This window comes from Anabrus simplex, chromosome 2 (genome assembly GCF_040414725.1).
Source record: "Anabrus simplex isolate iqAnaSimp1 chromosome 2, ASM4041472v1, whole genome shotgun sequence".
NCBI lineage: Eukaryota > Metazoa > Arthropoda > Insecta > Orthoptera > Tettigoniidae > Anabrus > Anabrus simplex.
In genome coordinates this window covers 310046426-310072284 of record NC_090266.1, presented here as the reverse complement: position 1 = coordinate 310072284, position 25859 = coordinate 310046426, and the positions used below count along the sequence as shown (strand labels likewise).

The window sequence follows — 25859 nt, the reverse complement described above, 5'->3', positions numbered from 1 at the left end:
ATACCAAGAAATAATTTGTTTTATTTTTAATCGGTTTGTGAAAAGCTACATCACTTGTAGAAATATCTGGCGTACTTCTTTGCCATGATAATTTTGTCAGTACCATTGTTAGAAAATTTGAATTTCCTTACAATAACCGACTACAGGCACACAGTCCACTTAATTTGTGAAAAATATATATACTAAAACGTGTCGTAGAAAGAACATTGCTCCCTAATGCAGTGATCTTCATCTGTCGATCTTGTAATAATAACACCAGAATTTATAACAATAACGGATGTTATATTGAATTAATCGGTACCAATTAGCTTTGAAGCGATTGATCGGATGTTTGTGACATCATCCTCTTGCGATGGTTATTTACTCTGTTGTTCAGTCATGACAACAAGAAGAACTCATGTATTAGCTGTTTATCAGATATTGTATTATTGCTATAAAAGACACGAATTTGGTAACATAATGCTCTGAATACAGACTTATGGCTTCAGCGGTCATATTACAACACGCGGATTTCGCTACATCTTTTACTTTTGGGTAATAACTGTTCCAGAAATTGAAAGCTTTATAATCTACGCTTGTAGAATCACTCATATTGAAGTTCCTGTCCAGGATCATAAATCCTGGGGCATCTTCCGTAAAGGGTTCCCACTTTATGCTGAAACCAGTCTGTATTGGATTTGAATACTTTGCAAAATTAGCCCACATCATCATAACATGCTCCGCAAATTTGCGATCCATATTATTCCACAGAAAATTCGACAAGGATGGCCAGTAAGGCATCCCCCAGACGAAGGGTATATCACATTCATGTGGAACTTTGGCCCAGTCTGGAATATTTAACAAGCTTTTCTTAGGTTTGTAATCAAACCTGTAGAGAAAAGTTGTGCTTACTTTACTGATATATGTCGCTTGCTTGTAAACACTAGAACCGTACTTCTTCTCCGTACGGAAGTCCATGAGTTTCTCTCGCAGTACGTTCACATCTGTTGTGGAAGGCTGAGGACTGTAGTAGAAAATGACGGCGTCATACACATGCTGTTGATTTATGGGACATGTGTCATTATCATTCAGTTCTTCGAGTTCTTCATCAATCACTTCGGTGATTAGATTTTCGAACTGATCGCGTGTCAACTCCTTGTCCCAGTTAATACTTTTATCAATGTAATAAAATGCATCTTCCATATCAGTGTAACCCGCCATGAAGTCTACCTGAAAAAATAGAAAACATGTTATTAGTTTTTACTGAAATTACAAAAAAATATATTCTTATAGATATGTCTTTAACCACAAAATACACTCAAAAGTCAAGACTGAATCGTGTGAAGCAGGGTCGATCGAGTCAAAAGAAGTAAATTGAATTGTTTTCTTTTCTAATTTTCGATGATCTTGGGTAAACCAAAATCAACCAAATCACCATTATATCTAAGGCAAATGGTTTTTAAACATATCATGGCTGCAATATGTAGCAGGAATGGAATATTGATAGTTCACAACATCCTGACAGCATATCAGGGGTTTCTGGACGTTTCAAGACTCTTGGATTTAATTTCACTTCATATACATGTTTCTTTTAAACATTGTATTTTATTTGTACCTTTATCATTTTCCTGCTACATCATTGTAACAGTGTTATTCATTTTACGTTCCACTAACTACTTTTACGACTTTCGGTGATGTTAAGGTACCAGAAATATTGTCCCATAGGAATTATTTTATGAGTCCGTAAACCTACCGACGCGAGACTAGCGTATTTGAGAACCTACTGATGGCATCGGACTGAGCCGTGATCGAAAGCCAACGCAACATCGTGTGAGTCACTTAGTCCGTCAGCTATATCCTTCCCTCTGCAGTAGAGAGCATTAGCCCAAGCTCCACTACAGGTTTGGTGTACTTCACACGAAGAGATTTGTCAGCAGTGTTATTTCGTTGCAGGTTCATCTGAATTCCTATTTCTTCAAAGTAAAACCGCGAAATAATCAGAGAGGGAATTCTTTATTTCAAACTTATGATGAAGAATATAAAGATCTCACTGAGCCCATATAAAATCACCTATGACTTTGTCCACTAAATTACAATCGGGATATTATTATAAATGTTTCTAGTCTCTGTACGCGTTTGTCCATTTCACTGAGATTTTATTTGCTTGTTAATATAGGATTTTGCTGTTTTGATTGGATAGTTTTCCAGATCTTCCCAATATATTACATCTGCATTATTTTAAGACCTTAAAGAAAAATTAAACCTGTTGTATTGAAGTTACACGGTTGATTATCTCAATGTGCATGGAACGATCTGAACTCAATCCAGACACTGACACTGGAAGATAACAGACGTACATAACCATAGCTGTAATGAGTTCTTCTTCTTTTCCAGCCTATTTCAATCCACTGCTGGATGTAGGCCTCTTCCATATGCTTCCGTCTTCGGTCTTGAGCCACTTGGAACCAGCGTGTTCAAGCCAACATCTTTACGTCAACGAACCATCTCTTCTGGGGTTTTCCAATGCCTCTCTTGTGTTCCCATGGTTTCCAGCGAACAGTTCTAGAGGTCAACCTGTTGTAGTCTTGTCGAGTTATGTGTCCTACCCATTGCCATTTTAGTCTTGATACTCTCTCCAGGATGTCTGTTATATTCGTTCTTCTCCTAATGTCCTCTGAACGGATCTTATCCCTAAGGCTGATCCCTAGCATCTGTCGCTGCATGGCTCGTTGTGTTCGTTGAAGCTTGCGAACACTTGCCTTAGCCAGAGTCGTCGTTTCTAGACCGTAAGTAGCAAATGGCAGCACGCACGTATTATAAGCATTGGTTTTCTGGTTAATTGGAACATCCTTGTTGGTCAGGATGAATCTTAGTTTTCGGGGTGCTATCCAACTCATACCTATTCTGTGAGGAATTTCTGCATGTTGGTTGTCTTTTTCAAGTTTTATCTTGTATCCAAAATAGATGTACTCATCGACAGCTTCCCATTTTAAGTAGTTGACTGTCTGGGCTTAGTTTTTTCGTTTTACCAATGTTAATTTCCAAACCAGTCTTAGCAGAGGCAGTTTTCAATTCTTGGATCATGTTTTCTAGCTCTTCTAAGATTTTCACTTATGAGCTCAATGTCTTCGGCAAAACGCAGGTGGTTCAAATATAACTCGTTGATTATTATTCCTTTTTTATCCCAATGAAGAATTTTTATACATCCTCACAGGCAAGGATAAACAGCTTTGGAGAGATTGTGTCACCTTGGCGAACTCCTTTTCCAACTAGGATTTTATTGGTGACGAGGTCTATATCCACTCTGACTATCATTGTTGCTTGATTATACATTATTTTCCAGGAACTTTATATACCTTGAGTTTATTATGGCATTTTGAAGTGCCTTCATGATTGCCCGAATCTCCACTCAGTCAAAAATACTTTTATAATCAATGAAGGCCAGATGTATCTAGATGTTCCACTCAGTGTTTTTTTTCAAGAAGAAGGCTAATAATCTGGATGTGTTCGACAGTTGAGAAACCTTTACGAAATTCCGCTTGCTCGGCAGGTTGATAAAAATCCAGTTCTCTTGTGAGGCGGTTGGTTACAATTTTAGTCAGGGGCTTGTAAAGGTAAAATTTAGAGAACTATCGTCCTACCTCTAAGATCTTTTGCTATCATGTTTTTCCTTTATTCCCACCTAGATATAACTGCTCCCTTCACAAGGCTTCAGGTTGTTCTTATTGGGTCTTCTTGGATTTCTTCTCTCTCTCATGATGTGGGTTACTGTAGTCTCGTCGTAGTTCGTGAACCATGGGCAACGGCTGATTGGCCTAGTAAATGGTCCTGAGAGTCGGGATACCAGTTGCTATGGAATTGGAGTGGGCTTCTCGGACATATTCTGAGTCATGGCCCTCCTTGTGCTCAGGCGGCTAGGACTACACAATCCACCGGTGGTCCATAACACGTTAGAGTAGAGATTCTTACTTGGACTATGTGTAAGAAGGGTAGCATCCTGCTTCATGAATTTACCGAGCTCAGAACATTTTAAGCAAGCCTCGGACCTATGGGAGTAAAGGAGTCCCACTCCCATTTGAAAGGCGAGGGACTCCTTGGAAACAACTTGGCGAACGAAATGGAATTCGATGGGGAGCTATCAATATTAATGGGGCTTATGGAAGGAAGGAAGTAGAACTGGCTGAGTCAGCTAAGAGGATGCATCTGGATGTGCTAGGAGAAAGTGATACTTGGGTAAGGGGAGATAACGAGGAAGAGATAGGAGATTATGAAGTGTACTTGAAGGTTGTTAGAAAGGGAAGGGCAGAGTATGGGTTAGGGCTGTTTATCCGGAATACCATTGAACGCAACATAGTTCCTGTTGGGCACGTAAATAAGCGAATGATGTGGGTCGATTTGTCAGCTGGAGGAATTAAGACGAGAATTGTCTCAGTGTATTCACCATGTGAGGATGCAGATGAGGACGAACTTGACAAGTTTTATGAAGCATTGAGTGGCATTGTGGTCAGGGTCAATAGCAAGGATAAAATAGTGCTAATCGGCGAGTTCAATGGGAGAGATGGAAATATAACAGAAGAATATGAAAGGATGATTGGTAAATGTAGGGAAGATATGGAAGCTAATACGAATGGAAAGCGTTTGCTGGACTTCTGTGTTAGTATGGGTTTAGCTGTTACGAATACATTCTTCAAGCATAAGGCTATTCACCGCTACACATGGGAGGCTAGAAGTACCAGATCCATAATAGGCTATATCTTAATCGACTTCGAATTCAGGAAATCTGTTAGGAATGTACGAGTTTTCCGAGGATTTTTCGATGAAACAGACCACTATTTGATCTGTAGTCAATTAAGTATCTATAGGCCTAGGGCAGAGATTGTGAAAACTGTCTGCAAACGAATAAGGGTAGAAAATCTCCAGGACGAGGAAATTAGACAGAAGTACATATGATTAGTGAGAAGTTTCGAACAGTAGACAGTAAACAGGTTCAGGATATAGAAAGAGAATGGGTGGCATACAGGGATGCTGTAGTAGAAACAGCAAGGGAATGCCTAGGAACAACTGTGTGTAAAGATGGGAAAAGTTGAACATCTTGGTGGAATGATGAAGTGAGAGCAGCTTGTAAACGTAAAAAGGAGGCTTATCAGAAATGGCTGCAAACAAGGGTCGAGGCAGACAAGGATTTATACGTAGATGAAAGAAACAGAGCGAAACAAATAGTTATTGAATTCAAAAAGAAGTCGTGGGAAGATTTTTGAAATAACCTGGGAAGGCCGGGTTAAGCAGCAGAGAAGCCTTTCTGGACAGTAATAAAGAATCTTAGGAAGGGAGGGAAGAAGGAAATGAACAGTGTTTTGAGTAATTCAGGCGAACTCATAATAGATCCCACCGAATCACTGGAGAGTTGGGGGGAATATTTTGAACATCTTCTCAAGGTAAAAGGAAATCATCCTGGTGGTGTTGCGAACAGTCAAGCTCATGGGGAGAAGGAAAATGATGGTGGTGAAATTACGCTTGAGGGAGTGGAAAGGATGGTAAATAAACTCCATTGTCATATAGCAGCTGGAATAGATGAAATTAGACCTGAAATGGTGAAGTATAGTGGGAAGGCAGGGATGAAATGGCTTCATAGAGTAGTAAGATTAGCATGGAGTGTTGGAAAGGTACCTTCAGATTGGACAAAAGCAGTAATTGCACCTACCTATAAGCAAGGGGACAGGAAGAATTGCAACAACTATCGATGTATCTCATTGATTAGTATACCAGGCAAAGTATTCACTGGCATCTTGGAAGGGAGAGTGCGATCAATCGTTGAGAGAAAGTTCGATGAAAGCCGTTGTGGTTTCAGACCACAGAGAGGGTGTCAGGATCAGATTTTCAGTATGCGCCAGGTAATTGAAAAATGCTACGAGAGGAATAAAAGGTAGATTACTAAAATCAATCAAAGGCATTTATGTTGACAATTGGGCTTCAGTGAGAATTGACAGTAGAATGAGTTCTTGGTTCAGGGTACTTACAGGGGTTAGACAAGGTTGTAGTCTTTCTACCTTTGCTGTTCGTATTTTACATGGATCATCTGCTGAAAGGTGTAAAATGGCAGGGAGGAATTCAGTTAGTAAGCAGTCTGGCCTATGCTGACGACTTGGTCGTAGTGGTAGATTGTTCTGAAAATTAGCCTTTCGAAGACTAAATTGATGTCAATAGGTAAGAAATTGAACAGAACTGAATATCAGATTGGTGGCACAAACCTAGAACAGGTCGATAATTTCAAGTATTCAGGTTGTGTGTTCTCCCAGGATGGTAATATAGTAAGTGAGATTGAATCAAGGTGTAGTAAAGCTAATGCAGTGAGCTCGCAGTTGCGATCAACAGTATTCTGTAAGAAGGAAGTCAGCTCCCAGACTAAACTATCTCTACATGGGTCTGTTTTCAGACCAACTTTGCTTTACGGGAGCGAAAGCTGTGTGGACTCAGGATATGTTATTCATAAGTTAGAAGTAACAGACCTGAAAGTAGCGAGAATGATTGCTGGTACAAACAGGTGGGGACAATTGCAGGAGGGTATTGGGAATGAGGAGATAAAGGCTAATTTAGGAATGAGCTTGATGGATGAAGCTGTACTCATAAACCGGCTTCGGTGGTGGGGCCTTGTGAGGCGAATGGAGGAGGATAGCTTCCCTAGGAGAATAATGGACTCTGTTATGCTGGGTAAGAGAAGTAGAGGTAGACCAAGTCGATGGTGGTTAAACTTAGTTTCTAACGACGTAAAGATAAGAGGTATAGAACTAAATGAGGCCACAGCACTAGTTGCAAATCGAGGATTGTGGCGACGTTTAGTAAATTCACAGAGGCTTGCAGACTGAACTCTGAAAGGCATAACAGTCTATAATGATAATATATGTATGTTTGTATGTATGTATGTTCACCAGGTAGTCCTAGAGTGGAGAGTCTGATTCCACCCAGCGCCTCACATTCGAAAAGTATGTGTTCAGCTGATTCCTCTGCTTCATTGCATTTCCTACATATATTGTCTGTTATTACTCCAATTCTATGTAGGTGTGTTCTCAGATGGCCGTGTCCTGTCAACAGTCCTACTAGCCATTTTATATATTCTCCGCTGAGTTTCAACAGTTCTTTAGCATGCTTCTTGTTTGGTCCTTTTATCAATTCTTTTGCACCGGGCGAGTTGGCCGTGCGCGTAGAGGCGCGCGGCTGTGAGCTTGCATCCGGGAGATAGTAGGTTCGAATCCCACTATCGGCAGCCCTGAAAATGGTTTTCCGTGGTTTCCCATTTTCACACCAGGCAAATGCTGGGGCTGTACCTTAATTAAGGCCACGGCCGCTTCCTTCCAACTCCTAGGCCTTTCCTATCCCATCGTCGCCATAAGACCTATCTGTGTCGGTGCGACGTAAAGCCCCTAGCAAAAAAAAAAAAAGAAAAAAAAATTCTTTTGCAAGCCTGCATCCTGGAGTATTTTTTCAGTTCTCCATTTGTTTGTTTTGTACCCATTTTTTCTATTTAGTATCTGGCTTGTCCATAAGAAAGCCCGCATAGAGGTTCTGGGCCTATAAAATGTGTTTCTGCCCCTTTCCTGGCCAGTTTATCTGCCTTTTCATTTCCTTCTATACATGCATGCCCTGGTACCAATATTATTTTGACAATGTTGTACTTTGAGAGCTTCAGGAGAAGTGAATGGCAATACCAGACAATTCTGGATATTATCCAGACTACCTCTAGTGCATTAATGGCCGCTTGGCTGTCCGTAAAAATGAAAATATTCTTATTCCTATAGTTCATTTTCACCTTTTCTTCAAGACATGTTGTGATAGCTATCACGTCCGCTTGAAAGACTGTAGTGCGTTTGCTCAGGCTCATCTGGATTGATCTCTCAGGTCTTCCCCCGTTGATCCCTCCTCCTGTGTCATCCCCAGTCTTTGAGCCATCAGTCCACCATACTATATCTTCTTTTTCAGTATTCAATTTGTTGATATCCCAGTCTTCTTTTTTTATTATTGGGGTCTAAAACGGTTTTTCAAAGTTGTGCTTTGGTATCATATGATCAGAAGGCATGTGCAGAACTTCCTCTGTTATTACTCTGTTAATTTTACAGTGTCCTAGATTGGTTCTTTGTGCATTCCAGCACTCTGATTGTGTCAATCTATGTGAACTGTCCTTTTATGAAGTTGCATAGTGATGGGAGGTCTAGTAACGTATTCAAGGCTTCTGTCGGCGTAGTTCTCTTAGCCCGAGTTATGGCTGTGCATGTCATTCTCTGCAGGCTATCCAATCAACTACTGAATTTTCCTCGGCTTACTTTCTGCCACCAGATGATTGCAGCATAGGCCATCAACGGTCTAATGATCCTTGTATATGTCCACATTACCATTGATGGTCTTAGGCCCCATGTCTTCCTGACGGCTCTTTTACATGCATACAGCAAGTTCTTGGCCGGGTTATGTTCCTTTCTATATGTGGATTCCAGGTTAGCTTTTATCCAACACTACACCTAGGCGCAGTGCCTGTTCTTCCATACATATATAACTTGCCCAAAGAGCTTCAGTGATCTCTTTCCCTCTAATTTTCTCCTTCTTGTAAAAGAGGCCAGAGTTATCTTGTTTGGATTGACTGATATTTGTTCTTCCCGACACCAGTTCTCCACAAGGTTAAGTGATCTTTGCATGAGGTTCTAGATAACACTCATCACCTTACCTCGTACCACAGTCACTAGGTCATCTGCGTATCCTTGTGTACAAGAACCTTGTTCGTTGAGCATTGCTATGATTTTGTTCACTACGAGGTTCCACAGCAGAGGAGAAAGAACTCCTCCCTGAGCACAGCCTCGGGTGGCCCTAACCATCGGCGTTTCTTCAAACAGGGTTGCTTTTATCTTCCTTCCGTCTAACATGGATTTAATCCATTTGACGACGGTTTTACTCACCTTGCTCTTTTCCAATGCTTTGATCATAGCGTCATAGATTGTATTACTGAAGGCTCGTACTATATCTAGAAGTGCCGCCAGTACAATTTCTTTATATTCTAGGCTTTTCTCTAGTTTACAAACCAACTGGTGAAGTGCTACTTCAGTGAATCTGCCAGGTCTATATGCAAACTGATTTTCATGTAACGTTGAGTTCAGTTGCACCGTTCTTCTGATATATTTACCCGGAATTTTCTCCATTGCTTTAAGCATGAAGGCGGTTAAACATAATGGTCTGTATGCTTTGGCTTGGGCACAATTTTCCCTTCCAGGCTTAGGTATGAATACTGCTTTAGCTTCAGACCATGATTTCGGCACGTACCCTAAAGCTAGACTAGCTCTGAAAGGGTCCATCAGGACATTGACGAGTATCTCCCGTCCTTTCTGTAGGAGTATCGGAAGTATCTCATCTGTGTAGGATGAAACGTGTCGATTGCCCATTTTACATGGTTATGCTTTATTATTCTGTTGGCACAGTTCCAGTCTGCTCTTCGAGCTCCGGTCTCTGTTCCAACCGTTTCTTCTTCTGTCATCTCTTCAGCCTCAGGAAAGTGACACGCCATTAGTATCTCTAGCGTGTCCCTCCCCGCCTGAGTAAATGACCAATCTGGTTTCTCCAGTGTCCCCACTTGATTTATATGGGTTGCTTTCAGTACCTTCTGGAGCCTTTCTGTTTGAGTGTTTGATTCTACTTTCTCACAGAACAGTCTCAAAGATTTTCTTTTTGCTTTCCGTATCTTTAGGTTATACTCAGTGAGTTTCCTATGACATACGTCCTACATACCTTTTCTAGACGATATTCTATACAACATCCTAACCTCTTTTTCCATTTTGGCTAGTTTGTTGTTACACAACCTTACTTTTTTGGTGCTTTTCTTTTCTTTGAGAGGACAGTTTTCATGGAACGAGTCTATAATGGCCTCTTCTGACAGTTCCACTGCCTCATCCAATTCTTTCTGTCCTCTCACGTTAGTTGGAAATTTTTGTACAGCCTTTCCTAGAACTTCTATGTATCTGTCCCAGTTAGTTATTTTTGGGTCTCTGTACATCTCAATCCCACACATTCATGCATCTATTGCAAACTAGATGTGCTGGTGGTCTGCCAATGATGGTTCCTCCAGCACCTTCCAGTCTTTAATACATTTTGCAATATGCGTAGTGCTTAGTGTAATGTCTATTACCTCCCTACGATATTTATTTATAAATGTAGGCTTGTTTCCTAGGTTTAGTATCGTTAACTCAGTTCCAATAATAAACTCTAGTAAAGACTCACCTCTTGCATTGCAGTTCGTGCTGCCCCATGCCGTGTGGTGTGAATTTGCATCTGCTCCAAGGACTAGGTGTTCGCCTATCCTCTTTGCGTTGCAAATTAGGTTCTCAGCTTCTTCTGATGGGACAGATTAGTTGAGTCATATTGGAGGTATGCAGAGACTATGGTTATTTCTCTGGGCCCCCCCATTTTCCAAGGTTATTCTTGGTCACCGTTAAGTCCCGTGAACAGTTTTCCTGCAACATAGGACACTTTAATTTCCTGTTCACAAGAAGACATGTTCTGGGTATTTGCGATGTTGTATCGTACATAAGCTTATCTCCAGATTCAGCCAGTCCTGCTACTCTGCCCTTGACTACCCATGGCTCTTGAATAAGGGCCACGTCAATAGCGTCGGACTTTAACTTCCTGGCGAAATTGGCCACAGCTGCTTTTTATGCTGAAGATTGGCCTGAAGGTCCTTTAGTTCCATCTTTATCAACATTGGGCTTCGTTTTTCCTCTTTTTTTTTGCTAGGGGCTTTACGTCGCACCGACACAGATAGGTCTTATGGCGACGATGGGATGGGAAAGGCCTAGGAGTTGGAAGGAAGCGGCCGTGGCCTTGATTAAGGTACAGCCCCAGCATTTGCTTGGTGTGAAAATGGGAAACCACGGAAAACCATTTTCAGGGCTGCCGATAGTGGGATACGAACCTACTATCTCCCGTTTTTCCTCTGACGACTTGAAGCTCGATCTGCCCAAGTTCGAACTTAGCCTTAAGGATTCTATTTTTGAGCCCTTCAAAGTCTCTTTCACCAAGGGCTAAAATGACTGTCCTTCCTGTTCAATGTATATAGAATTTACGGTAATTTGGATTTAAGCTTGTTAAAGAATGTAAATTTATTTAATGTTATGTTTTATTTGGTTTTAATCTTGGCCTTTTTTCTTGTCGATTGAAGTGGCATTCAGCACTTTCCACTCTTGTATTAGAAGTTTGGTATCGTGCTGATTGATTCTGACACCAGTCTGCTTTACTGGAGCTTCTGTTGCCATTTCTTGTTTTGAGTCGGCGACAGCCTGTCCAATTGGGACTTCTGTCTCCATTTTTTCATCTTGGGCTTGCTCCCGGATCTGCTCTACTGGAGCTTCCTTGGCTTTCCTTTATGTCGAAGTTTTTGAAATTGGTTCTTTATAAGCATCCATATTTAAATCAATCATAGGGCTTTTGCCACTTCTAGGGTCCTGAGCATCGTTCTCACCATCTGTGGTGAGGCATACAGCCAGACATTGTCCTCCCGCAACTCAGACTCTCCGTAACAGAGACCACGCCCCTCAGTCGTCCATCCAGCGCTCCGCCCCTGGCCCGAGCTTAGCCAGGTTGTTCCCCCTTCAGTAGGCCTACTCACGTGGTCTCCACTTGGCATTATTATGACTGAGTTCACAGCCATGAATTTCTACCTAGGTTGGGATCGCCCCTTTCCCAACCCGCGGCTCGTCCAGGCTACGTAGATCAAAGTGATGTGTTAGTTCCAGCACCCCGCAGTGAGCCTTCACCTCAATCGCCAGCCCCACTTCACCTGAACCACCGTGTCGCCCATGTGGAGGAACCATGGATGCCTCTCTAGCATGTGTGGGCGAGGCCTCCACTTCCATCCTTGACTTGTGCTAGTAAAAATTGCTGTTCTTTAAAATCTTAATGTTTTTATTTTCTTCAATTGTCTGCATGACCATGTTATTATTAAATTTCCTTATATTTTTCCTTATTTCCTTGCGAATGGTCTTGTTAAGAGTTTGTATTCTGCTGCATCCCTGTCCATTGTCTTCCTGTCCTTAATGCGCTGTATGGTATTAAGTGAAAGTCGGCTCCTCTTATTAGTTTTCTTCAATGGGATATTCTTTGCTGCATTTTGAATACTGACTGTAATTTTCTCATGGAGTTCGTTCACGTCTAAGTATTTCAAATCTTCTATTGGGTTAAGTTTTTCGGTAAGAGCTTGTTGAAATGGTGACTGATGTTTTTCTAAGTCCTCTACTCTTGGAAAAGTGCGCATCCCTTGTCATTTTGGACCGTTCGAGTTTGAGGTCAAATGTGAAGGTCACTCGAACTAGCCTATGGTCACTTCCTGTATCAAATCTGTTGAGAACAGTAACATCTGTACAATATTTCTTCTTGTTGGTCAGGATAAAATCTATCTCATTCTTGGTTCCATCAGGGTTCTTCCATGTCCATGTTCGGTGGATGGGCTTTTTAAAGAAGGTGTTCATGCAGTAGAGATTTTCGGCTATGATATATTCCAACAATCTTTCACCTCTTTCGTTTCGATTGCCTAGTCCATATGTACCAGTGTTCACTGGGTCTCCCATTTTCTTTTGACCCACTTTTGCATTGAAGTCTCCAATGATGGTACAGAATTGTGTATTTTCTATATTTTTCGATTAGGTGATATCTTCATACATCTGTTCCACTTCCTCTTCGTCAGAAGTACTGGCTGGAGCATAGACGTGTATGACATGTATGGCAAATTTATTATTAATTTGAGGACTATATATATATATCACTCTGAGAGAGACACAAATCATCTTGTGTATGCATTCTTTGATATTTTTAGTGACAAGAATAGCAACCCCATGAGTAGAAGCATCCCCGTTATTACGTAATATGACATGACCTGATGGAAGGGTTTCACCTTTTTCTCCTTGAAGACGAGTCTCGCAAATACCCAGAATATCCCATTTTATGTCATGCAGTTCTTGTTCTGGTCTTTCCAGGTCTTCAGCTAGTCTCGTAGTTCTTATGTTGTATGTGCATATTCTTACTTTTTAGTCGTTCTTTTCAAATTTTTGCCTCCCCCAGAATCCTTGAGACAGACTGTTGTATTATCAGCGTGAGAATCTGAGTCTGTCACTCTACTCAGCTGGGTTAGTTTCGTTTGAAAATTCGAAGTCATAGGAGTTTATGGTTGGTGCTTGGCAATAAAACACCCCGCTTGCCATGTGGAACCGTCGTCCCCTTTGTGTGTTGTACTCGTATTAATCCCCAAGTACAGGGCTGTCTCTTCCAACATCTCCGCCGTACCGAAGGTCACCCTCTTCGCCGTTGATGTCGCTGAGGTCTTCACTCGTAACCCTGAGCTGGGGCCCTTACCAGATACTACACACCGGGTCAGTGGGCTCTGGGACTCACATAGGGTATACCTGCCTCAAAAGAGGGTGTTTCTCTACCTGCTACCTCCTGTAATGAGTTAAAAACAGAAAACATTTTCAGATCTATCAAAGTGTCGATAACTGTTTTTAACATTCATGTTTTTTGTCATCCTTGTTCATAATACGACTCATTCATTTAATTAACAAGTTAACTCAACATAAACAATATGGTACGTATATAATACGCATGTTTAAAAATGTTTTGATAGAAACTGAGGATATTCATGTAGAACAACACGTGTCATTATCTTATTAAGGATTGATGATAGGAGCAAGAGGCACCATTACTCACACATTCCACAACATTTGTCATCATCATCATCATCATCTGTTTACCCTCCAGGTTCGGTTTTTCCCTCGGACTTAGCGAGGGATCCCACCTCTACCGCCTCAAGGGCAGTGTCCTGGAGCTTCAGACTCTTGGTCGGGGGATACAACTGGGGAGTATGACCAGTACCTCGCCCAGGCGGCCTCACCTGCTATGCTGAACAGGGGCCTTGTGGAGGGATGGGAAGATTGGAAGGGATAGGCAAGGAAGCGGGAAGGAAGCGGCCGTGGCCTTAAGTTAGGTACCATCCCGGCATTCGCCTGGAGGAGAAGTGGGAAACCACGGAAAACCACTTCCAGGATGGCTGAGGTGGGAATCGAACCCACCTCTACTCAGTTGACCTCCCGAGGCTGAGTGAACCCCGTTCCAGCCCTCGTACCACTTTTCAAATTTCGTGGCAGAGCCGGGAATCGAACCCGGGCCTCCGGGGGTGGCAGCTAATCACGCTAACCACTACACCACAGAGGCGGACCACAACATTTGTAAGAAATTTAATTTGCACAACCGGTTTATTAAGGACATTGGGTTAGCAGCCCTGAAAGGATCGTTAGCAATAGTAAAATACCATTTATACTCTTAGCTATATCTTTGTCCTATGAGGAATTCCTCATGGATTTCAAAATTATTGACTGATACAATGTATTATTATTAAGTAGGCTGTACTATGGTATACCTATCATTTATAGACATATTTTAAACGACCCTTGTAATTATTAATACAATTTTTATGTAAGCTTTGTCTTTTTGGCAGCCTCCAAATGGGGGAAGCAGAAATAAATGCATTTCAAAGTATGTACTGCCAACGGCCGTAGCCGCGTTGAAACACCGGATCCCGTGAGATCTCCGAAGTTAAGCAACATTGGGCGTGGTCAAGATTTGGATGGGTTGCCACGCGCTGTTGGTGGGGGTAAGGGAATGGAGGAGCGGAAAGGAACTGGTCACCCTACCGTACGTACACTCCGGCTCAGGCACACCTCTGCGGAGGTTCGGACCTGCCTTCGGGAAGAAAACACCCTTACCTTACCTAACCTAAAGTGTGTTCTCTTACAGGTATGTTATAGTGTCAGAAATGTACTTCGGGCTTCGACAGACTTAAAGCTTGAAGTTTATATTATACTTCAGAAATGGTACTGCATCTGATAGATCTTTCGGTCAGGCTCCATATGTCGTTTCTTGTGAGTTCTTTACAAAACGCGGCGTTCCGGCGTTTAGTTTGAGTGACGTATGCACTGATCTGGAGCTATGCGTCATTGTAGTGCTGTTGGCTATTTTTGATTTGAATGTTCATGACACCCCTTATGTACCCTTACCAACTATGGCCGTGTTGCTGAGGCACATTATCAAATCCATATTTGTATTCACAACAGTTGCCATTTTCACCAGGGGCAGCAATTCTGTTTTTACTTGTGTTGAAGTGAACGATATATTGTCTCTACTCAATCGTATATTTACTATATCATCCTCGCGAATGTTTTCAGTAGGATGCCTGCCGAGAATGGTGTGAGGATGTGTGCTTCGTCTCGATTTTGTGGTCTTTTCGATATGGTCTGTACTGTTTGTTTATTCTTGGTGCAACAATTCGCTACGTTCCATTAAATATTTTCTCCCGTTATCACAATTTTTGTTTACTGGGAAGGTAGTTGCCGTGGCCTTAGCTAAGATACAGCCTCGGCATTTGTCTGGTGTGAAAATGGAAATGCACGGGAACCATCTTCAGGACTGCAGGCAGTGGAGTTCGAACTCATCACCTCTTGAACGCAAGTTTACTGCTGCACGACACATAGCACGTAAGCAACACGCTCGATACTGTCATTACATTTCACAAACTTGAAATCGACATTGATTTACATTCTTAGCGTAGAACAAGTACTAACTGTTTACTTCGACTAGTGATTACCGTCTTGGTTGCAAGGGAATTTATCTCCAATCAAGAAGTCGAATACCCTACCTTGTGATAAATATCCTGATAGCAATGATGAATTAGATTCCATTGTTTTACTCTATGTTTCTTCCTCGAAAAGGTACACCATATTCTTCCACTTGCCTGCCCCAATAACTTATCCTCACGAACGATTTGTTCCCAGAACGTACCATGGTATCACCATACGTTAGAGCTCTGTAGTCTTGATCTTCCGGATTTGCCCTGTTTAATATGACGTACTTGTCGCCATTTGTATTTTTTTGCTAATTGCTTTACGTCGCACCGACACTGATAGGTCTTATGGCGACGATGGGATAGTAAAGGCCTGGGAATGGGAAGGAATCGGCCGTGGCTCTAATTAAGGTACAGCCCCAGCATTTGCCTGGTGCGAAAACGGGAAACCACGGAAAACCATCTTCAAGGCTGCCGACAGTGGGGTTCGAAGCCACTATCTCCCGGATGCGAGCTCACAGCTGCGCGCCTCTAACCGCACGCCAACTCGCCCGGTCGCCAATTGTCTTGCTCTGCCATTATATACATACATACATACATACATACATGCATACATACATACATACATACATACATACATACATACATACATACATGCATACAGAGTAGGAAAAAAAGCACAGCCTTTAAACACATTTCTTGCTAAAATTCAAGTCATTAGACAAAACACACATAAACATGATTTTAATCACATCTGTATACCTATCCATTTTATTATTATTATTATTATTATTATTATTATTATTATTATTATTATTATTATTATTATTATTAACTATATACAGTCGTTGCCTGCTGCCATTTCTTGATGGATACAGTACTTTTGTATCCATCTTTTGGCACAGGCCAGAGTAAAGTGTAGCTTTCACCGAAGTCCCAGTCTCATCCATGGCTGTGACAATATGGACGCTGCTGGGGGTATGGGTGGTGCTGAGTAATGAAATTCAGAGCATGACTAGTGCATCTGAGTGTTATGAAAGGTGCTGCTCATAGGGTCAGTCGTGCTGCAATAGTACTTTCTGACCCAGTGAGGAAAGCAATGGCAAACTACCTCACTCCTCGTCTTGCCTAGTACGCCTCAATTTGGTGCTGACATTGGTTTTTGCGGTTTCCTTATAACTGCATAATCTTTGGTGGTGCTATTTGAGGATCCAACCAGCCTCTGGGCTGATGACCTAACAGACAGACATATGCAGTCGTATTAGCACACTCTTTTTTTAAAGAAACATAACTGGTTTTCGGACACTAAGGTCCATCATCAGTGTTAGAATTTAAATTTAATTCCACATGAGTGTCTCGTCAAGATTAGTTAGAATACATTTAAAATGTAGCCCTGTTGACATTAACTGTAAAATAAGAAAAAGAAAAAAAAACATGTGTAAAAATATGCAAATATTACATATAAACTTAAAATGGTGTTGTAAAAGGTATGAACATACCATAGGAAGGGTTGGCTTTCCTCGTGCTCTGGCTGTTGGTCGAGTACTAACAAACGTTCAGCTTTAAGTACGGAAACGAGCTGCAAGCACATGATGTTACGTCTCCTCAAGGTTACCGTGGAAGCACTTGTTGTTACGCCAACTCAAAATTGTAAAAAAATGTTGGTTGCGACTGTTTCATTTAAAATTTTATCTGGATCCCTTGTCTGTGTTAAAAATATCTCAATGTTTTCACGGGTATTTAATTCAAATCCATAATTATCCTTAAAAATTAATTTCATGTCCTTTTTGATCCCTAAAATGCTGTGGTTATTGTTATAAATGTGTTCCGCAAAAGCTGAATATCTGTTTTACTTTAATGCCTTGAAATATTCTTGATAATTTGATTTATGGTTCGCCCAGTTCTTCCTATATAAAACATTTTACAATCGTCACAAGTGAGCCTATATACTCCCGAATTATTATATATATCTTTTTATTGATACTATGTGCATTATATATATTCTGATATTTTATTTCTAGTTCTAAATGCTGTTTTGAGTTGAAATTTCTTAAATATATTCACGATTTAAAAACTTGATTTCCAAAATACGTGAATGTTACAAATTGACTACGTTCAGATGTTTTCTTTCTTTTCTCATGGTTTCTTCATTCTTTCGTTTTCTTTCTTACGTATAATTTTGTCTAGCATTTCTGGGTTGTAGCCATTTGCTTTAGCAATTATTATAATTTCTAATTTCTAATTAAAAACAGTGTGCTAATATGAGTGCATATGATTAATAATAACAATAATATAATAACTACATCAGCCGTGTTAATAAGAACTGGCTTTGATCTTTTATGATGATTATAATACCTATATATTCATAAAAATTACATTATTTGAAAAAGAGGTTATACTCTAATAGTTCAGGATATCTTACCGCTAATAACGGGAGAATTTGAGTGACGCTGGTCGGTGCATGCCTTGAGTAGACTAGTGCGCATCGAGATCCAGAGGACATCGAAGCTGTCGCTAAATTTAATGCAACATGGGTGTGACCTTATCTTGTTCATAAGATCGGTCACATATGACAGGACAGTGTTCATATAATCAACTTTTCCCTGAGATGTACTGATAATCAGTTATGTATGTTCTTTAGTACAACCTTTCTTGTGAAAATCAAATGTTCACACAGTTATTCATTTGAACTTCCTTTTATACAGGTATGATAGAAAACATTCGCATGTGTATTATACGCTAATCTTAATTTAAACGGAAGATTTAAAAAATCTAAATTTTTAGTCTCTGAATGTGGAACATCGTCCAATCACCTATTAATTGAATGCAAGTTAATAATACACTTCGTGTAGAAAACAAGTTTATTGGTCATTTAAATTTCTAATCGAAATTTCTCCTAGTAAGGAGTTTGTATTTCTTGCGTAGTACTTCAACAACATGTTACAAACTATGGAGATCAACTTTCCATTTTTCAAATCGAGAGAAACACACTTCTCTAAATCAGTTACTCAAGTGGCATTTACTAACAACTTTGCCCTGAACGAGATGTTCAATATTTTAAATTATATTCATTGCATGTTTTAGCCTCAGAACACTTTTGAGTTTGCCATGACATTAACGGTGTTTTAACTCCATTCCATGTTAACCATAGTTGCAGGTAAATGCATGACAAACAAGCTGTTTTCTTAAGAATCTCAGATGCTCATGTTTCGTCCGCAACAGCCCCATTGATCGTTATCATGCGAAATACACGAATTGTACAAATAACTATTTGACTGATGAATTTTTTCAGGAGATAATATTAACACAGGCTGTCGAGCTCCTTGTACCAAATCCTTAACGGAAGTATGGAACCTACACAGTAATTAGCACCCCCAATTATCCGTGCATATCCGGTTCTCAACTACGTATATGCGTATGACTAAGGATAGCCGTATGTATGAGATGGTTTCAGAATAAATTTCATACGCGTAGTCACGATTTGAAAAACGTTTATCGATTTTAACGTATATGTTCGTCTCCTGATGATTTCGCTCCCGTTTCTCCCTGTATTTCTGTGTGTAAACATATGTTACAACACACAATGTTTCTGAAGTTAATGATCTCTGTAGTAAGTAGAAAAACGAATCCGCCTCTAAAAAGAGAAAGTTGTTTCGCTCGGGCACATCAAACTTTGAATTAGAAGAATAAGTAATCCAAATGAGGCAATTAGCGGGGTAGTCACAAGAAAATACTGCGCGCGTGATTTCTTTTGTAGAATTTTATAACCCCTGAGGAAGAGAGTGATAAATATAGATGATAATAAAAGCAAAGCAGATCTGAAGTCTGTTATTTTATGCAGACTACAATACCTATTTACAATGGCTTACATACATACACTAGTGGAAGTATTCCACAATACTTATGAAAGTTATTAAACTACTTATACAACTGCTTGTCTTGAAAAAAGAACCACATACATTTCTACCATTTCTGGACTAAGACAATTCCTTTTCAGTGTTATATATATCCTGCCGTGTAAAATGATCGTTCTGAGCTAGTAGAATTTACGAGTATTCACAAGTATCTGCGTACCAGCTCATCTCATTTTTATCCTTTTTATTGACACTGTAAACTCATTCCTTGCAGTCGAGAATATTTCAGAAAGATTGATTCATATTTGTATGCAAGAAAACAATCCTTGTATTCTACAAGAAACGAACCCTAGTCGTCTGATTGAGAAGCCGATGTGGTACCTCTCAGTTTCGCTGCCAACTCACGTTTTCCTTGAATAAACGTATGCAAACGTCTCTGAGTTCAATACGCGCAGTCGTCTGCGTTTACGCGTTCAATGTATAACCGCGTTCGTCCATGCACACTCTTATTCTCCAGGTAAAGGAATTGCATGTGCTCATGAAGCCAGAGAACGAGTTGTACCCTGAGATCTAGGTCCCCTAGACACCAGTGGTTGTGTGTATTCTTTCTGTAAGTTCACATGCAGACCTCGACGTCAGTTGGATCTCCCACGTCATTGAAGCGTGCCTGGGAGTCGTTGCCTGTAATGTAACACAGGGCCTTTGTAGAGATGCGTATCGCTGTATCCAAGTTTCAAGGTTCAAGATTGTGGATAGATTAAGGAATAACATGCAACGTAATCAGTTTGCTCCTAAACAAATTTAGAGCAATTCTGTGTCTAAAATAACTGGTCGTAGCGAATATAGTTTTCCTTCATACGATCTCTTCATCACCGGCTTCTGAGTTCAACTCTGAGGTGTTGTTTGATTTTGACAAAATGATGTCAGGACTAATGTTCACTTTGTCTAGACTGTGAGGGCAAGAGTCTCCTGTGTAATTCTGAACCTGTGACTGAAGTAGCAGGAGAAACTAACCAAATACCTCTCCTGTTGATATGAAAGCTCTTGTCACATGCCCAAATGGTAGGCCTATATTCCCCTCATCTTTCTGAGAATAGAGGCTGATGATCACGCGGTTTTGAACCTTACGAAACAATCATCGCCAGTTAACTTGTTACCATGACAACATAACAATGTTTTTATATCAGCGATGCTTGGTGCTGGTCGCAATAATAGAAATCCAAATTAGTGAACATCTCCGTAAAAATGAATGAGACATAAAATATTAGAAACTGTATTTTATGCAGCTTATGCTGTTTCCAGGTGTTAGATAGAACTAATATTTTCACTGACATTTGAAAATTTGTTAAAAAATATAATAATCGCGAATATCTCCGTTAAAAACACCTGTAGAATAGGTCATAAATATTATTTTTCGCAACTTTTATTATGAACAATTGTTTCGATACAGATAATGTAGTAAGCAGTCTGGCCTATGCTGTCGACTTGGTCTTAATGGCAGATTGTGCCGAAAGCCTGCAGTCTAATATCTTGGAACTAGAAAATAGGTCCAATGAGTATGGTATGAAAATTAGCCTCTCGAAGACTAAATTGATGTCAGTAGGTAAGAAATTCAACAGAATTGAATTTCAGATTGGTGATACAAAGCTAGAAGAGGTCGATAATTTCATGTATATAGGTTGTGTGTTCTCCCAGGATGGTAATATAGTAAATGAGATTGAATCAAGGTGTCGTAAAGCAAATGCAGTGAGCTCGCAGTTGCGATCAACAGTATTCTGTAAGGAGGAAATCAGCTCCCAGACGAAACTATCCTTACATCGGTCTGTTTTCAGGCTAAATTTGCTTTACGGGAGCGAAAGCTGGGTGGACTCAGGATATCTTATTCATAAGTTAGAAAGAACAGACATGAAAGTAGCAAGAATGATTGCTGGTACAAACAGGTGGGAACAATGGCAGGAGGGTACTCGGAATGAGGAGATAAAGGCTAATTTAGGAATGAACTCTATGGGTGAATCTGTACGCATAAACCGGCTTCGGTGGTGCGGTCATGTGAGGTGAATGGAGGAGGATAGGTTACCCCGGTGAATAATGGACTCTGTTATGGAGGGTAAGAGAAGTAGAGGTAGACCAAGACGACGATGGTTAGACTCAGTTTCTAACGATTTAGAGATAAGAGGTATAGAACCAAATGAGGCCACAACACTAGTTGCAAATCGAGGATTGTGGCGACGTTTAGTAAATTCACAGAGGCTTGCAGACTGAACGCTGAAAGGCATAACCGTGTAATGTATGTATGTATGTATGTATGTAGGTAGGTAGGTAATATTAACGGGAAAATTCACATTTCTTGTTTCGGTCCCCTTAATATTCCTAGGCAACTGCGCACTAATCACATAATTCATATGCTACTGCACTCTCCTGATATCCCTGAACTAAAATATCGAGTTTGAAGAATTGATGTGAAGCCGTTTTCCTGGAATATTCATACCAACAAACATACATACGGACAGACAACAATTGAACTGGATACTACAAATAATAAAGAAGACTATGGAAATTAGAAGAAAATCATGAAGGAGCGATCATTGAGAGAATGGAATCATAAAAGAGTATTGGGAACCTGGACCTCGAATGCTTTAATAGCTCTGAGTTGGCAGTGTGATGGCCTACAATGTTCTAAGTCTCTAAAACAGTACACTGCCTGACTTGTTGTTAGTATGTGTGATAATATTATTGGTTTGACTACCACTAACTACTTTTACGGTTTTCAGAGACGCCTAGGTGTCGGAATTTTGTCCCGCAGTAGTTCTTTTACTGCCAGTAAAACTACCGACACGAGTTTGAGGTGTGTTTTGTCTCCTTTGCTGCCACTCATCTCCGCTAGATGACATTAGTGATACAATTAACAAAAAAAAAACCGTCAGCGAGGGGCACGACAGTTAGTCGAGTCTAAAATTGATGTGGTGATTGCAGTTTTAAGTAACAAAGCAGCAAGAAAATCAGTCACTTTTAATTCTAATCGGAAGATAAAGCGAAGAGTTATAATTCCTTGAACACTGAGGAATGATAGGGATGTTAAGGACTCCATAAGCCCCATGTCGTGGCTGTCAGAAGAGAACAAGAAGTGAGAAAGGAAAGAAGCCTGGCACAAGTGGGTAGGACTGAACTTTGCCTCGTGATCACCTCACATATCTCAAGTTGTAAGCGCGTGGGGAAATTACAATCTTTCGTTACCGGAACACAATCGGAACCTGGGTTGTGTAGTTGTTTAGGGAATATAAGAGATTATTTGAACTTGGAATTCATCATTTTGTTATACATCAGAGCGAGTGTATATCCCACAACTACTTATACAAATACTTGTCTTGAAAAAGAACCACAAGCATTTCTATTAATCGCAGGATAAAGCGAAGCTTTCTAATTCCTTGAACGATGAGGAATGATTGGGATGTTAAAGACTCCATATTCTACAACCCTTACGAAATTTATTAAATTACTTATACAAGTGCATATTTTGCGTATACTTCCGTGTAAACATTTTGTTTCTGAACAGTAGTCATGTCTACTTTGGTCATGGTCATTAAGGCGTGAAGTCTATATGGTCTGACACCATGGTTAGCCGGTTCGAGTCCCATTAGTCGAAAAACTGTTCACCATCAGAATGTTGGCCGTTAGGGTAGGAGAGTGGTGGTATACCATTTCTAATCACTATATTACATGCCAAAAGCCTGGATTAAATTCCATACCTCTCCTCCAGTGCTCAAGTAAAGTGAGGGGATATGACGCCGTCGATTGGGATATGTTCGTCGGATTAGGACGTAAAGCCTTGAGCAGACCCCTTGGTGTTATTCGACAGGAGTAGGCTATGTGCCGGCACCGGGTTTCACCCTCTCCCTTCCTACTATCGTAATATATCACTTCATTATTTCAACTCATCAACTCCTCTGATTAGGTTGACATCAGGAAGGGCATCCAGTCGTAAAAACTCGCCAGAAGATTCATCTCACTTCATCTTCGACCCCGTAGAGTAACGGAACAATGGTTGCACATGCAGTCATTTCTGTGCGCTGGAGCGATGGGCTGAAGTATTGTCTTGCTGTAGGTACAGGTAGCCATGATCTGGCAGCCGGGAATCGAGCCCGGTACCGTATGCTGACCATTCATTCAAAGAGTAGGACACTCTAAAGTTCGGATACGCTGGAGAACAGCTTTATAAGTAACCTTATAATTTTGTCTGTACACTTCACATTTTTGCCTCGTACTTCGTATTTGTAAAAGTATGTATACAAGTATCGAAAATAGGTTTAGTTCAATTTTTTCAGCACGTCTGTGTGGACATCATGGTGAAACGACCAGACATAATATCTCCAAACTCATTATTTGAGTTCAGGGATATCTAGAAGTGCTGTGTATTGTTTGATCATTGTATAATGACGTAGGAAAATTAAGGGTTTTAAAGCAGGAAATGTTAAATTTCTCCGTTAATATTAGCTGTATCGAAAAATTGTACTTTATGAAAATTATGTAAAATACTATTTCTGACCTTTTATGTTTCACGCGTTTTTATCTTACGTTGAATAATAACAGAGGTAATCACAATTATTACATTTTTCATAAAATTCCTAATTTTGCGGAGATATCAGTTACTTCTAATACCTGTAGACATCAAAAGTAATAGAAATTGCATTTGCCAATCTTTTATATCTCCCCTACACTTTTACAGTACGGGCTATGATAGTAGAGACATTAACCAATTCAAATTTCTAGTGCTAACCAAACGTCCATCGACTGACGCAATAATGTTGTTCAGTCGCCATGGGAAGAGTTCTGCCATTGGTGGTCATTGTTCCTGGTTGGTTCCGTAAGGTCATCAAACTTTATTGATCAGGAGGATAATGAATATGACCATGACAATCGTAAGGAAAATATTAAGAAGCAGAAAAAGAAGAAGGAGAAGAAGAAGAAACGGAGTCTTGAAAGGAGGGGAAATAAAATTCTCATTTGACATCGGATGCCGAGCCGGAAAAACTAATTACGTGATGGCATACAATGTTTTAACCCATCAACAATTACATTGTACACTTTTACTCTTGTTAGCTGAAGTGTGCTCTCTTTCTTTGGCTGCTACTTATCTTCGCTATATGGCATTACTGCTACAAAAACTAACCAATGAAGGGCGGTACATGACAGCTAGTTTTCAGCTACGAGGGAAGTATTTGCATCTAAGCAACTCTAAATAGGGATCCACCTGTAATTCAAAATCATTTTGGAATGATATTAGTACGGAATTTGGTTCGACATACTTACTTTAGCTATGTGTCCATCTGCAAGCAAGTCGTCAACAGATTTGGGGAGAAATGCTCCACTTGCACTAGAAGCATTGTACAGGTCATAATCTACTACCGGTCCCCATGATCCCAAATCAGAAGCTTCTTCTGCTAATGATATGGCATCCAGTCTTCGTAAGCAAGCTAGTAAATTTCTGCGCGGATTTTTGTCGCAGTCGAATTTCGTCGCTAGCTGCAATACGTTGTCTTCGTGGGTCTTTAATTTCGTGATGGCACCAGGAACAAGAGCATTTCCACTCATGGCTATTGCACGAGTAAATTTTCCTGCCGATAGTGGTGACAAGATGTGCAATCCAACGCTGATACCACCGGCGTCATAGCCATATATACAGACATTTCCTGGAGAGCCTCCAAAAACAGAAATCCTTTTCTGAATCCAATCCAGAGCTGCAACTTGATCCAGAAGTCCATAATTTCCTGGTGAAAGCCCGTCTTCGGAAATGACCAGGAATCCAAAGATATTGAGACGGTAGGCCACAGTTACAATAATAACCTGAAAGAGAAGAGAGATCAAACGTTAGAATATGTAGCTAATTAGTGACTGTGCACAAACGTTAACTGTTCATGAACTTATTATCCATCACGAATTTGTTTTCCTAAATGAGGAATATAGTCATCACAACATGTTCATACAACATTTTTACATAAAGGAGGAAAATGTGGCATTTCTCCGCAAATAGAAGTATTTAGCTGAGAACGTTTTAATGCTTCAAATGTCCATTTGATTTAATTTGTACAAGAGCCGGACACAACAGGACATTTATATTTTGGAAATAACAGATTCTGTACTTGTAGTTTGGAATTTACCGGCTATGGAAGTGTTACCAAACAGTTGCGATACCAAATTGTTATATCGCTGTCAATATGCATTGTAGAAAGTTCTGCTTTCATTCTATGGACAGTGAGTTGCATCTCATAATGCAACGTCTGATTTGACACGCAGGTCGACGTTAAATTTCGTTGTGTCCACTGTATGGAAGAAGAGACAGTTAAGTAGAAAAATGTAGACAGAATTTCACTTGAGTTATCCAACTGCAAGACTTG

General features: G+C 40.3%; 1 protein-coding gene across 1 annotated transcript in view; it reads right to left on the bottom strand.

The window, feature by feature from the left end:
• Nucleotides 1-402: 402 nt before the first annotated feature.
• The window catches only part of LOC136863523 (fatty acyl-CoA hydrolase precursor, medium chain), a 289996-nt gene continuing 264539 nt past the window's right edge, over nucleotides 403-25859 (bottom strand). The window contains exons 3-4 of the mRNA XM_067139911.2: nucleotides 24775-25308; nucleotides 403-1209 (exon numbers count right to left, since the gene is read on the bottom strand). Coding sequence (XP_066996012.2) covers nucleotides 403-1209; nucleotides 24775-25308 — 1341 coding nt within the window. The remainder of the gene's footprint in view (nucleotides 1210-24774; nucleotides 25309-25859) is intronic.